The following is a 14,309-nucleotide window of genomic DNA, read 5'->3' as shown; positions in this document are numbered from 1 at the left end:
CAGTCAGCTGATACAGGGGAGAGATCAAATTACAACTTGTGATTAGACACAGATGAGGGGGAATTAGACAGACTAAAGTCTCTAAATACATACAGGGTGCATTTCTGTAAGTTTTCCTTCTGTCCTGTGCAAGAGTTCAGGTCCACTTTAACAGTACATGACGAGCAATTAATAATCCTGTATAAAGCTATACAAATCCTGATAAAGTTAGCGTATCACAAAGCTGTTCAGCAGACCTAGGAAGCAATATAGGGTGGCATACATTATAGATTACCATTATCGTGCTACAGTGCTGCAGTGATTTCAAATGTTTGCGCAATGGTGGATGGCGAACAGGCAGGGGGGCAGCTTCTCCAGCCCAGTGACTTACAACTAGGGATTGTCAATGACATACTAAGAAATCAGATTATGCTAATTTATATAACTTGAAAATGGACCAGACAAAACTTGCTGCACTGCATAGGTACATTTTCAATCTGCATAAAATCTGCATCATCCTGGAATTCTTAGCCTCTCACTTACCCTCCTTGGAATGTAGGAGAGGTAGCAGTACATGACTTCCCCAGTGGAAGTGAAGTGGACTCGCTGGTAGAAGAAGTGCATAGCTAGCTTTCTTACATTCCAAGTCACCGGGGTCCAATGCCTGGAATGCACTATTTAGGGTTCTTTCCCAAAGCTCTGAATGTGACAACCTCAATCCTTTGGACGTAATCTAATGCATATCTTCATATTTACCTCCATTATGTCATCATACATAAACATCTGACGAATTTAACTTTCTGATATTCGATCGAAGATTTGGGGTATATTTTACAATGTGTACAAACTGTATGTAGCTTGGACTTGGGTCAATGAAAACAGAAACAAATGCTACATATCCTTTACATGCAAGACAGAAGTATTAGGATCTTATTGGCAATCTCTATTTAGCATTATTATTTGTGGTGGCAAAGGGCAGGACCAGCACTACCATAGAGGCAAAGAGAGGGCCCTAGAACCTGTAGAGGCCCCAAAGTGTCTCCCCCCCCCCCCCCCCCACACTGGAATTGTTGCTTGCCGGAGCCTCTGTTGAGTCTTTGGCAGAGTAGCGTCTTCTCTGTCAGTCTATGGTTCTGTGCACTCCCGTCTTAATGTACGGCTTAGTAAAATGCGCTGTAACATTTAGTAACATGCGCCGTGTCTTGGAAGAGAGGCTCCCCTGTGTGGGTGAGGAAGTGCATGGAACCACACTGGCAGGGAAGTTCACTCACTGGGACAGATGAGGCATGACTCTGCTGGGGTCCCGGGGAGCAAAAGCTTTTGGTGGGGGTGGGGGTGGTGGCCTGTTGCAGGGCACCTGAGTTAATTTTGCCCAGGGTCCCATTATTACTAGATCCCTGGAGATGGGTGATCCATTTGTGACCGCATATGGCACTACATTTAAGCAAGTGACTGTTAAAGCACTTCACTGAACAGTTTCATAATCAAGCATGGTTATTAACCACTTCCCGTAAGGAGCAGAGACTGCTAGTACCAAAAACTGCAGCATACAGACGAATCGCCGCACATACCCGCCCCACTCTCGCTGGTCACGACGCTGTCCCATCGCCGCAGGCTTCTCTCTCTGCCGTCATAACACGGTCACCCGGTGAGGAGCCACTTTCATTGGCTCCTGACACTGTCTATCAATGTGAGCCAATGTGATTGGCTCTCCGTCATAACACGGCCATGAGCCAATTAAAGTGGCTCCTGACCTCCTCACAGAGCTATGTTGTCTTATAGACGGCAGAGCAAGAGAATTGCGGCGTGAAAAGAGCGGCAACATTAGCGTAGCGGCAGGGATGCTGAAAAAACCGAAGCAGTAGAATCTACATCCAGTCAGAGTCGCAGCACCACCTGTTGGGCGTAGATTCGTACTGCTTCGGTCCTGAAGCACATAAGGTAGAGTTCATTGCATCCATTTGTGACTATTAGATAACGCTTTTATATTTGAGAGAGTATAGTGAACTGAAACTGGAGGTTTCCTACCTTCTCACGCCATCCCTCCAAACACAGAAACATCCCAACACATGCAATTTCATATTTTTTTAAGTTTGTTATATTTGAATGTAGTAGACATGCTGTATTGACAACATGTTTGAATTATATAAGCTGCTGTGCAGGTTTATAGCAGCTCCATACTGAACTATTGTTTCAAACCGCTGATCAGGATTCCTTTATACTCTAACCCACATGCATCAAAAAGGCCCGCGGGGCAAATGCGGCCCTCGAGATCTGCCCATAACCATCACTGTAAGCAGCAAAAGAAAGACCGCATGCTACCTTCCCATCCAAAGAAGTTCACTGGTGACAGTGTTTCTAATGGAAACATTATCAGTGTGAGCTGAGCCAGGGAGCAGCAATAACCCATGGGACACTCCCACAAAGAAATTAGTCTGAGGCCTCCTCCTTTGACCCAATTCTCCTCCCACCCGGTAACTGGTAAATCATACACACACCTACACACCTTCCCCCCGGCACCATCTACCCAAATAACAGAGTAGCCAGCAGAGCAGTGTAATATTTACCTGCTCCAGCAACATCGCATGCTCTGCGCATCCATACCTGCTGATCATGTGACATGTCTCAGAAGCCTGAGGTGTGCAGCATAGAGAGTGCGGCTGTCAGGAAGATCAGAGGAGACCCGAAGCATCACTGGAACAGGTAAATATTAAACTGCTCCACTGCACTACTCTGCAGAAAGGGAGAGGGGAGAAACACCCGTCACCACAGTCGCTATGCTTACACTTCTTACTTTGAGACTGTTCTGAAAATGTTAAATCTTAATAAAAAAATTTGGCCCACGACTTAGACTAGGTTTTAGAATTTGTCCCCTTACACAATTGAGTTTGACACCACTGCTCTAACCAGTTAAAAGCTAAATCAACCAAATCAACTTGTGGTGAGGTAGAAATCAAACCAAAAGCATCTGTTGACTGACTGGGCTGAGGATTGGGAAATTGCGCTTCACAACCTTCGCACTGAAACATAAGGATATACATTTCCAGGTGTTCATGCATCTCATTTTAGTGTCAACAAATGTGGATTCAAGGTTACAAACATACCTTTTTGTCTACTTCTACCGAAGAGTTTTCTGCACTTGGCAGAAGGAATGAAATAGTTGCCACCAGGATCTAAAAATAATAATATATACTTTTGGTAAAACAATTTCATGAAGACTACAAGCAAATGTAGGAAGACAGGAAGCCTAAACTGCAAAAACTCACTAGCGCAACTATATAGAATGTGCTAGTCTGATAGGAAGGGAATAAGACATAAAAATAATATCAATCTTCAGGCCAAAATAAAAATAAGTCACAATTTGGACCAGAATAGAAAACCAGTAAATGGGGAAAACATATGGCCTCAATTCACTAAGCTTAAAGAGAAACTCCAACCAAGAATTTAACTTTATCCCAATCAGTAGCTAATAGCCCCTTTTACATAAGAAATCTATTGCTTTTCACAAACCGACCATCAGGGGGCGCTGTATGACTAACATTGTGGTGAAACTCCTCCCACAAGAAGCTCTGAGGACTGCGGTACTTTTGACAGTTTGCCACAATGTAACAAGGTTCACAGACAGGAATTAGCTGTTTACAGCTGTCTCCAACAGCCAAAACAGCTAGCAGCAGCTACATAACCTGCCCACAGTAAAAATGTCACCATGAAATAAATGTGAGAATGTAAATCGGGGAGAGGAAAGATTTTACAATGAGCAAACACTGACTAAATTATTTATACATAATTATTGTAAAAATGAAGCACTTTTTTTATTACACTATTTTCACTGGAGTTCCTCTTTAACTCCTGTCTTTAACCACTTGAAGACTGCAGTGCTAAACCCCCCTAAAGACCAGGCCATTTTTTACAATTCAGACCACTGCAGTTATAACTGTTTATTGCTCGGTTATACAACTTACCACCCAAACAAATTTTACCTCCTTTTCTTGTCACTAATACAGCTTTCTTTTGGTGCTATTTAATTGCTGCTGCGATTTGTACTTTTTATTATATTCATCAAAAAAGACATGAATTTTGTCAAAAAAATGATTTTTTTAACTTTCTGTGCTGACATTTTTCAAATAAAGTAAAATTTCTGTATACATGCAGCGCGAAAAATGTGGACAAACATGTTTTTGATTAAAAAAAACCCATTCAGCCTATATTGATTGGTTTGGGTAAAAGTTATAGCGTTTACAAACTATGGTGCAAAAAGTGAATTTTCCCATTTTCCAGCATCTCTGATTTTTCTGACCACCTGTCATGTTTCATGAGGGGCTAAAATTCCAGGATAGTATAAATACCCCCCAAATGACCCCATTTTGGAAAGAAGACATCCCAAAGTATTCACTGAGAGGCATGGTGAGTTCATAGAAGATTTTATTTTTTGTCACAAGTTAGCGGAAAATGACACTTTGTGACAAAAAAAATAATAATAAAAAGTTTCCATTTCTGCTAACTTGTGACAAAAAAAAATGAAATCTGCCACAGACTCACCATGCCCCTCTCTGAATACTTTGGGATGTCTACTTTCCAAAATGGGGTCATTTGTGGGGTGTGTTTACTGTCCTGGCATTTTGGGGGGTGCCTAATTGTAAGCACCCCTGTAAAGCCTAAAGGTGCTCATAGGACTTTGGGCCCCTTAGCGCACCTAGGCTGCAAAAAAGTGTCACACATGTGGTATCGCCGTACTCAGGAGAAATAGTATAATGTGTTTTGGGGTGTATTTTTACACATACCCATGCTGGGTGGGAGAAATATCTCTGTAAATGAGATTTTTTAGATTTTTTTTTACACACAACTGTCCATTTACAAAGATATTTCTCCCACCCAGCATAGGTATGTGTAAAAATACACCCCAAAACACATTATACTACTTCTCCCGAGTACAGCGATACCACATGTGTGGCACTTTTTTGCACCCTAACTGCGCTTAGGGGTCCAAAGTCCAATGAGTACCTTTAGGATTTCACAGGTCATTTTGAGACATTTGGTTTCAAGACTACTCCTCACGGTTTAGGGCGCCTAAAATGCCAGGGCAGTATAGGAACACCACAAATGACCCCATTATAGAAAGAAGACACCCCAAGGTATTCCGTTAGGAGTATGGTGAGTTCATAGAAGATTTTACTTTTTGTCACAAGTTAGCGGAAAATGACACTTTGTGAAAAAAACATTAAAAATCAATTTCCGCTAACTTGTGACAAAAAAATAAAAGCTTCTATGAACTCACCATACTCCTAACGGAATACCTTGGGGTGTCTTCTTTCTACAATGGGGTCATTTGTGGTGTTCCTATACTGCCCTGGCATTTTAGGCGCCCTAAACCGTGAGGAGTAGTCTTGAAACCAAATGTCTCAAAATGACCTGTAAAATCCTAAAGGTACTCATTGGACTTTGGGCCCCTTAGCGCAGTTAGGGTGCAAAAAAGTGCCACACATGTGGTATCGCTGTACTCGGGAGAAGTAGTATAATGTGTTTTGGGGTGTATTTTTACACATACCTATGCTGGGTGGGAGAAATATCTCTGTAAATGACAATATTTTGATTTTTTTTACACACAATTGTCCATTTACAGAGATATTTCTCCCACCCAGCATGGGTATATGTAAAAATACACCGCAAAACACATTATACTACTTCTCCTGAGTATGGCGATACCACATGTGTGGCACTTTTTTGCACCCTAACTGCGCTAAGGGGCCCAAAGTCCAATGAGTACCTTTATGATTTCACAGGTAATTTTGAGAAATTTCGTTTCATGACTACTCCTCACGGTTTAGGGCCCCTAAAATGCCAGGACAGTATAGGAATCCCACAAATGACCACATTTTAGAAAGAAGACACCCCAAGGTATTCAGTTAGGAGTATGGTGAGTTCATAGAAGATTTTATTTTTTGTCACTAGTTAGAGGAAAATGACACTTTGTGAAAAAAACAATAAAAATCAATTTCCGCTAACTTGTGACAAAAAAAATAAAATCTTCTATGAACTCACCATACTCCTAACTGAATACCTTGGAGTGTCTTCTGCCTAAAATGGGGTAATTTGTGGGGTTCCTATACTGTCCTGGCATTTTAGGGGCCCTAAACCGTGAGGAGTAGTCTTGAAACCAAATTTCTCAAAATGACCTGTGAAATCCTAAAGGTACTCACTGGACTTTGGGCCCCTTAGCGCAGTTAGGGTGCAAAAAAGTGCCACACATGTGGTATCCCCATACTCAGGAGAAGTAGTATAATGTGTTTTGCGGTGTATTTTTACACATACCCATGCTGGGTGGGAGAAATATCTCTGTAAATGGACAATTGTGTGTAAAAAAATGGAAAAAGTTGTCATTTACAGAGATATTTCTCCCACCCAGCATGGGTATGTGTGAAAAGACACCCCAAAACACATTATACTACTTCTCCTGAGTACGGGGATACCACATGTGTGACACCTTCTTGCAGCCTAGCTGTGCAAAGGGGCCCACAGTCTAATGAGCTTCACAGGTCAATTTTACTCATTTGTTTTCCAGACTACACCTCACGGTTTTGGGCCCCTAAAATGCCAGGGAAGTATAGGAACCCCACAAGTGATCCTATTTTGGAAAGAAGACACCCCAAGGTATTCCATGAGGGGTATGATGAGTTCATAGAATATTTTATTTTTTGACACAAGTTAGTGGAAATGGATTTTTTAGGTTTTTTCCTCACAAAGTGTCATTTTCCACTAACTTGTGACAAAAAATAAAATCTTCTATGAACTCACCATACCCCTCATGGAATAACTTGGGGTGTCTTCTTTCCAAAATGGGGTCACTTGTGGGGTTCCTATACTGCCTTGGCATTTTAGGGGCCCTAAATTGTGAGGAGTAGTCTGGAAACCAAATAATTAAAATTGACCTGTGAAATTCTAAAGGTACTCATTGGACTTTGGGCCCCTTTGCACAGCTAGGCTGCAAAAAAGTGTCACACGTGTGGTATCGCTGTACTCAGGAATAGTAGTATAATGTGTTTTGGGGTGTATTTCACACATAACCAATCCTGTGTGTGAGAAATATCTCTGTAAATGACAATTTTTTCCATTTTTTTACACTAAATTGTCATTTACAGAGATATTTCTCCCACCCAGCATGGGTATGTGTGGAAAGACACCCCAAAACACATTATACTACTACTCATGAGAATGGCAATACCACATATGTGACACTTTTTTGCAGGCTAGCTGCGCAAACTTGCCCAAAGTCCAATGAGCACCTTTAGGCTTTACAAGGGTGCTCACAATTTAGGCCCCCACCAAACAATTCCAGGACAGTAAAACACCCCAGAAATGACCCCATTTTGGAAAGAAGAGACCCCAAGGTATTCCACGAGGGGCATACTGAGTTCATATAAAATTTTATTTTTTGTCATAAGTTAGCGGAAAATGACACTTTGTGGGAAAAAAAATAAAAAAATCCATTTCTGCTAACTTATGACAAAAAATAAAATCTTCTATGAACTCACCATGCCCCTCAGCGAATACCTTGGGGTGTCTTCTTTCTAAAATGGGGTCACTTGTGGGGGTCTGTCCTGGCATTTTAGCGTCTCCACAAACATTACATGTATGGCCAGTATTAGGAGTTTCTGCTATACTCCTTATATTGGGCATACGGGTGATGCACTTTTTGCTCCATAAAAGGAAAAATGAACGGCAAAGATTCTCACATTCACATTGATCAATGTGGATGAAAAAAATATCTGCCGAAATATGTGAAAAAAGAGGGGGGCATGGCGTTTGCCAGGACATAGGAGCACCGCCCACAAAATTTTCCAAACCCACTTTGCTCCTATGCCCTGGCAAACCAGATTAATCCATTCACATCGATCGATGTGGATGAAAAAAACTTTTGCCAGTTTTGATACAAAGTGCTTGCCAAAGCATAGGAGCTCCAACACCACCCCTCAGCTCATATGCCTTGACAAACGTATCTTACTGCGGAGGAGAAATCTCGTCCTGCAGCGCTGCATGCACCGACTTGTGTGTAATCTGACAGACGCGCAATGCTTCTGTCAGGATGCACCATCAGTGCTGCAGCTGGTTGGTCGATCAGTCGTTTGCTCGGTCCACCTGGAAGGGTAAAGGATGGAAAAAGAGAGAGAGAAAAAACATACAAAAAAAAAACAAGCAAGCAGCAATGCAAGAAATTCATTAACATTAACATTCGTAAACTTTATTAAACCTTTTTAACCAAACAATAACATTTGGAACTTTTGCTTACCTGTTTTTTTTTTGTTTGTTTTTTTTTAACTTACCTTCCGAGGACAAACTTCTCCTTCCCCATGGGACAGTGTGCAAAGCGCAAATCGCACAGAGATGTAGCAAAGTACACTATGCACTTTGTCCCAAGTGAAAGGAGAGGTTTCTGGCAGCCCTGTGTATTTGGGTCTCTCAAAAGCAGATGTCTGGTTTCACACACAGGAGTTGCGCAGTAGCGTAGGTATGCACTAGCTTTAAGTCAACCACTTCCGGCGTAAGGGGGGACCGCAAAGTGGGACTTTCGCTAGGCAATATGCTGCAACCATCACTCCAATGTATTTGGGTCTCTCAAAAGCAGATGTCTGGTTTCACACACAGGAGCCGCGCAGTAGCGTTGGTATGCACTAGCTTTAAGTCAACCACTTCCGGCGTAAGGGGGGACCGCAAAGTGGGACTTTCGCTAGGCAATATGCTGCAACACATCGCTCCAGTGTGAAAGAGCCTTGAGAGACTACTACTGTGTCTCACGTTCCCTACTCCAATAGCGAATGTGTTCGTGGAACTTTTCAAAACACTCCCCTATGCATAGGGCAGGCTGGTCAGGACAGTAGGGACAATAAAAAGTGGTGTCACGCCTCATTCCATCCCTCTTACAGACACGACAATGTTTTCTTGGGGTGCGTTGACCTGGGGTACTCGGAAAGACATAAGCATAGTGTCTTTCATGTAGCCGGCTAACTACATCAGGGGGATTGGCCACGGCCCCTCCTGGATACAGGAGTTCCGAAATGATCTCTTCCTGAAATTTAAGGAAGGATCCTGTTCTCCCAGCCTTACTGTAGAGAACAAAGCTGTTGTACATTGCCAATTGAATCAAGTAAATAGCCACTTTCTTATACCAGCGGCTGGTCCTTCGGGAAACTAAATAGGGAGCCAACATCTGGTCATTGAAGTCCACCCCTCCCATGTTTAAATTATAGTCGTGGACGGCGAGGGGTTTCTCAACAACCTCAGTTGCTCGCTGAATTTGGACTGTCGTGTCTCCGTGAATGGTCGACAGAAGGTAAACGTCCCTCTTGTCCTTCCATTTCACTGCAAGAAGGTCGTCATTACACAAGGCAGCCCTCTCCCCCCGTGCAAGTCGGGTAGCAGTGAGATATTGGGGGAAGCCCCGGCGACTAGGCCGCACGGTGCCACAGCAAGGAATTCCGAGTATCTTCAAATGCTGATAGAGGGCCACACTTGTGTAGTAGTTGTCCACATAGAGATGGTACCCCTTGTGGAATAAGGGTGACACCAAGTCCCACACAATCTTGCCACTGCACCCCAGGTAGTCAGGGCATCCGACCGGCTCCAATTTTGTGTCTTTGCCCTCATAGACCCTAAAGCGATATGTATAGCCTGTGGCCCTTTCACAGAGCTTATACAGCTTGACCCCATACCGGGCGCGCTTGGTTGGGATGTACTGCTTAATGCCAAGGCGCCCGGTAAAATGTACGAGGGACTCGTCTATACAGATGTTCTGTTCAGGGGTGTAAGCATCTGCAAATTTGAATGACAGGTGGTCTATGAGGGGCCGAAATTTGTGGAGCCGGTCATAGTCAGCGTGGCCTCTTTCATGACAGGTTGTATCATCATTAAAGTGCAGGAAGCGCAGGATGTCCTCAAAACGTGACCTGGACATGGCAGCAGAGTACATGGGCATGTGATGTATTGGGTGCGTAGACCAATAGGACCGCAATACATTTTTTTTAGTTAGACCCATGTTAAGGAGAAGGCCCAAAAAGACTTTAAATTCGAAAACTGTAACCTGTTTCCACCGAAAAGGCTGGGCATGGGAGCTGTTCGGATTGGCGGTGATAAATTGTGTGGCCTTACGGTTGGTCTCTGCCACGACTAAGTCGTAGAGATCCTCGGTGAAGATCAGATGAAAAGCGTCTAGGGCCGATCCTAGATGATCTGTCTCCACCTGGACTCCAGACTGGGCGGTGAAAGGGGGTACTACGGGTGCGGCGGAATTAGGGAACTTCCAATGAGGGTTTGCCAGCACCTCTGGGAGCCTAGGGGTACTACGGGCCCGTGTTTCTGGTGGCTGCGACTGGGGTCTTACTGCACGTACCACCGAACCAGTTTCAACTGCCATGCTGGTGCTCGCCACTTCACCAGGGTCTACGGCAGTACTGGTTTCAAGTCCAGGATGTGCTGCGCTGTTGGTGCATGCCTCACCATCAAAATCTGGATCAGCGCTAGCACCACTCTGCTGGCCTTGAGGTTGATCCTGCGCAACCTGTGGTCCACTGACATGGGGTCGGGAACGCCTGGCGCTAGCAGGGACCACAACCTCGTCATCAGAACTATCGGTCAGAGAGTCACTGTCCTCTACAGGTTCATATTCTGAGCCGGATTCATCGGATGAGAAGTCCCAATCACTCTCACCCGACTCGGCCATAATACTGTAGGCCTCTTGCAGGGAATACATCTTTTTTGCCATTTTGGGCTGCTAAATTTAGGGGGTATTCCTCTGAGACCACCCAGGAAAAAATGCACCTGTCTAGCAAATGGGAGTATTTGTTAAGTAAAGAGCTGCGATCGCTCAGTTTTGATTTAAAAAAAAAAAAATCAAAACTGATCTTTATAGCGTCGCAGCTATTGTGTTTTTTTGCAGTGATCAGAAAACAAAAATTTCTTTCACTTGGTGGGGAGGGCTGAACGCAAGTGCGGCAGAACGATCAGGCCTGATCGGGCAAACACTGCGTTTTTAGTGGAGCCTACTCTAAGGTGACCCTAACGTACATATATAGATCTGACTGTGATCAGTACTGATCACTTACAGATACTATATAGTACCAATGCAGATTAGCGACAGTGATGACGCTAATTAGCGACTTATAGTGATTGCGGTGTAGTGGGCTGGGCGCTAACTACCTAACAAAAGGGGCCTAGCTAACTCACTGGCCAAAAAAACAGTGCACAGGCAATAGATGTCACTCAGACCTCGATCAGAGCTGTGACAGGCGACCAGATATCAATCACAGTGCCGCTGTCAGATTCCAACAAATGTAAACAGCAATTGGAATCACAGGGAAATCACAGATGATCAAAAACCAATCACTAATCAATCAATCAGATGTCAAAAATCAGTACACAGACAATAGATGTCACTCAGATCTCACTCAGACCTCGATCAGAGCTGTGACAGGCGACCAGATATCAATCACAGTGCCACTGTCAGATGCCAACCAATGTAAACGGCAATTGAAATCTCAGGCAATCAGATGATCAAATACCAATCACTAATCAATCAATCAATCGTCAAAAATCAGTGCACAGACAATAGATGTCACTCAGACCTCGATCAGAGCTGTGACAGGCGACCAGATATCAATCACAGCGCCGCTGTCAAATGCCAACCAATGTAAACAACAATTGGAATCTCAGGCAATCACAGATGATCAAATACCAATCACTAATCAATCAGATGTCAAAAATCAGTGCACAGACAATAGATCTCACTCAGACCTCGATCAGAGCTGTGACAGGCGACCAGATATCAATCACAGTGCAGCTGTCAGATGCCAACCAATGTATACAGCAATTGAAAACACAGGGCAATCACAGATGATCAATAATCACAACGCAATCAATCAATCAGAAGTCAAAAAACTGTTCACAGGCAATAGATGTCACTCACATGCCACTCACATGTCACACAGACCTCGATCAGAGCTGTGACAGGCGACCAGATGACACTCAGACCTCAGTCAGACGCCTTGGCAGGGCCAGTGAGGGGGGCTGTGGGGGTGATCAGCGGCGATCGGGTGGGGGATCAAGCGGGGAAACGTGTGTGGCTTACTGAGCAGGGCTGCCGTCCTCTCTCCTGGTGGTCCGGGCGCGCTGTGACCAGGAGAGGAGGAGGCAGCCAGTATAATACACGTTGTTTACATAACAACGTGTATTATACGCTTTGCATTGGGCCGTTTGAAAGATCGCAGCCCGCCGGCGCTGCTAATTGGCCGGCGGGCTGATGACACAGGGGGGCCCCAAGTGATGCCGGGCGATGTGCGCGCGCATGCGCGCGCGATCGCCCGCATTTCTAATTGAAAGGACCTTCCGCCAATCGGCGTTAGGCGGTCCTGGGGCTGCCGCTGCGGCCACGCCTACTGGCGTGACGCGGGCGGCAGCTGGTTAATAACTCTTCTGAGCTGTTTTACAGTTATCACCATGGTGATATAATTGTGATAACTGTAAAACAGTTCAGAAGAGTTATTAAAGACAGGAGTTAAGCTTAGTGAATTGAGGCCATAGTAAATGAAGGTCTTCCTAGCAATCTCAATGCTGGCAGAGGCCACGATACTGTCCCACCCTAAAGAATTGCACAGTGCCAGGAACCAGAGGCTGCAGTGCCTATATCTACGTGTGGGTGTGATACAGTTATGGGTCATGCCAGAATTCAAACTGGTATGGAAGAGGTAAGTATACCCTAGAGGATGCATTAATCTGAGCTTAAAGAGACAATGAAGCAAAAATAAAAAAGATGATATAATGAATTGGCTGTGTAGTACAGCTAAGAAATAAAGCATTAGGAGAAGAGACATAAGTCTTTACAAATTAGACTTATGTCTCTGCTCCTAATGCTTTATTTCTTAGCTGTACTACACAACCAATTCATTATATCATCATTTTTTTTGCTATGCAGAGATATAAGTCTAATATTTGTTTTCAGTACATGAAGAGTTAAGACACTCCAGTTATCTATGTAAACAGCCATTGAGCTCCACGACTTTCAAAATCGCAGAGAGCTCTGACTTCTGATGGTTTTTATCACAACTGTATTGTCTTTTCTTTTGCAGAGAACAGTTCAGGACAGGTCAAAAGTTCACTGCCTGTTCTACAAAAACATTTAGAATGCTGAGTAGTGTGTAAATTGCAAATATTAGAGAATGATGCAATGTTATAAAAAAGCTGTAAAATTGAAAATACAAATATGAGAATATTTTGTTTGCTACCAATGTTCTAGTAATTATCCAAACTACACAACCAATTCATTATATCATAATTTTTTTTCCGCTCCAGTGTCTCTTTAAATGAACAGTATCTAACATCTCCTAGCTTTTAAACATAAAAAGGCACATAATGCGCCACCACGGTGGAGTACCAAGTTTATTAAAACACCATAAATATCTGGCCTCAACTACATGCTCTACTCCGCCATACACTTACTTGAATGTGTTTTAATAAACTTGATAATCTGCCATTGTGGCACGTTGCATCTTTTTGTTTTACAGTTGTCTGCCTGTTGTAAACGCTGCCGCCTGGCTGTTAATGAAGAGCTGAGACATCAGCAGTATCTTCTCTTATGATGTGTGTTTGTTGTTGTTTTAGCTTCTAACTCTTGACTATTTGGCTATGTATTTGCCACAATGTGCCACTCTCCTTCTCCGGGTCCTGACTGTTAAAGACCTTCAGCCCTGAATCTTCACTGTTGATGTGAAACTTCATAGAGGGCTGGCTGCTAGTTGCAAGGCAAAGATGAAAAGGATGCAGCAGATCAGGTGTTTCTGACAATATTGCCAGAACTGACAAGATTAGCTGCATGCTTGTTTCTGGTGCAGCCAAATAGATGGGCAAGGCTGGCAGGCAATTACCGGTTTTGTCTAAAAGGAAATAACTATGGCAGTCTGCATATCACTCTCACCTAGGATTTACTTTGAGAGTTGACTGAAATGTAACCTACCTCAGTGATCTTTCTAGCAAGAGGTAAATCAGGATTTTGGAGCTCTCGCCAGTAGGACACCAGCAATTGAAGAACATCGCAGGCCACCTGAGCAACGGTTTTGTTAGAAAACTGAAAGGTAAAACAACAACATATAAATAAATGCATTGCTTTAGGAAGCACTACCAATATGTAATGACTTAAATAAAAAACAAGACATACACAGCAGCATTAAAGAAATACAGGCAAGCAATATTTGCACCCTATGTTCAAGAAAATTGGAGGGGAAACAAAGGGTGTAAAATGAAGTGGTTGCTCAGAGCAACCAATCAGAATCCAAGATTTCTCATCTGCT

General features: G+C 43.5%; 1 protein-coding gene across 3 annotated transcripts in view; it reads right to left on the bottom strand.

The window, feature by feature from the left end:
* RALGAPA2 (Ral GTPase activating protein catalytic subunit alpha 2) overlaps nucleotides 1–14,309 on the bottom strand; it is a 493,961-nt gene that overhangs the window by 217,737 nt on the left and 261,915 nt on the right. For all 3 annotated transcript variants that reach the window (XM_068232435.1, XM_068232436.1, XM_068232437.1), the window contains 2 exons: nucleotides 13,976–14,086; nucleotides 3,084–3,152 (listed from right to left, as the gene is read on the bottom strand). In XM_068232435.1, the coding sequence (XP_068088536.1) occupies nucleotides 3,084–3,152; nucleotides 13,976–14,086 (180 nt within the window). The remainder of the gene's footprint in view (nucleotides 1–3,083; nucleotides 3,153–13,975; nucleotides 14,087–14,309) is intronic.

This window comes from Hyperolius riggenbachi, chromosome 4 (assembly GCF_040937935.1).
Source record: "Hyperolius riggenbachi isolate aHypRig1 chromosome 4, aHypRig1.pri, whole genome shotgun sequence".
Classification (NCBI taxonomy): Eukaryota; Metazoa; Chordata; class Amphibia; order Anura; family Hyperoliidae; genus Hyperolius; species Hyperolius riggenbachi.
This window is presented reverse-complemented; position numbering and strand designations above follow the sequence as displayed.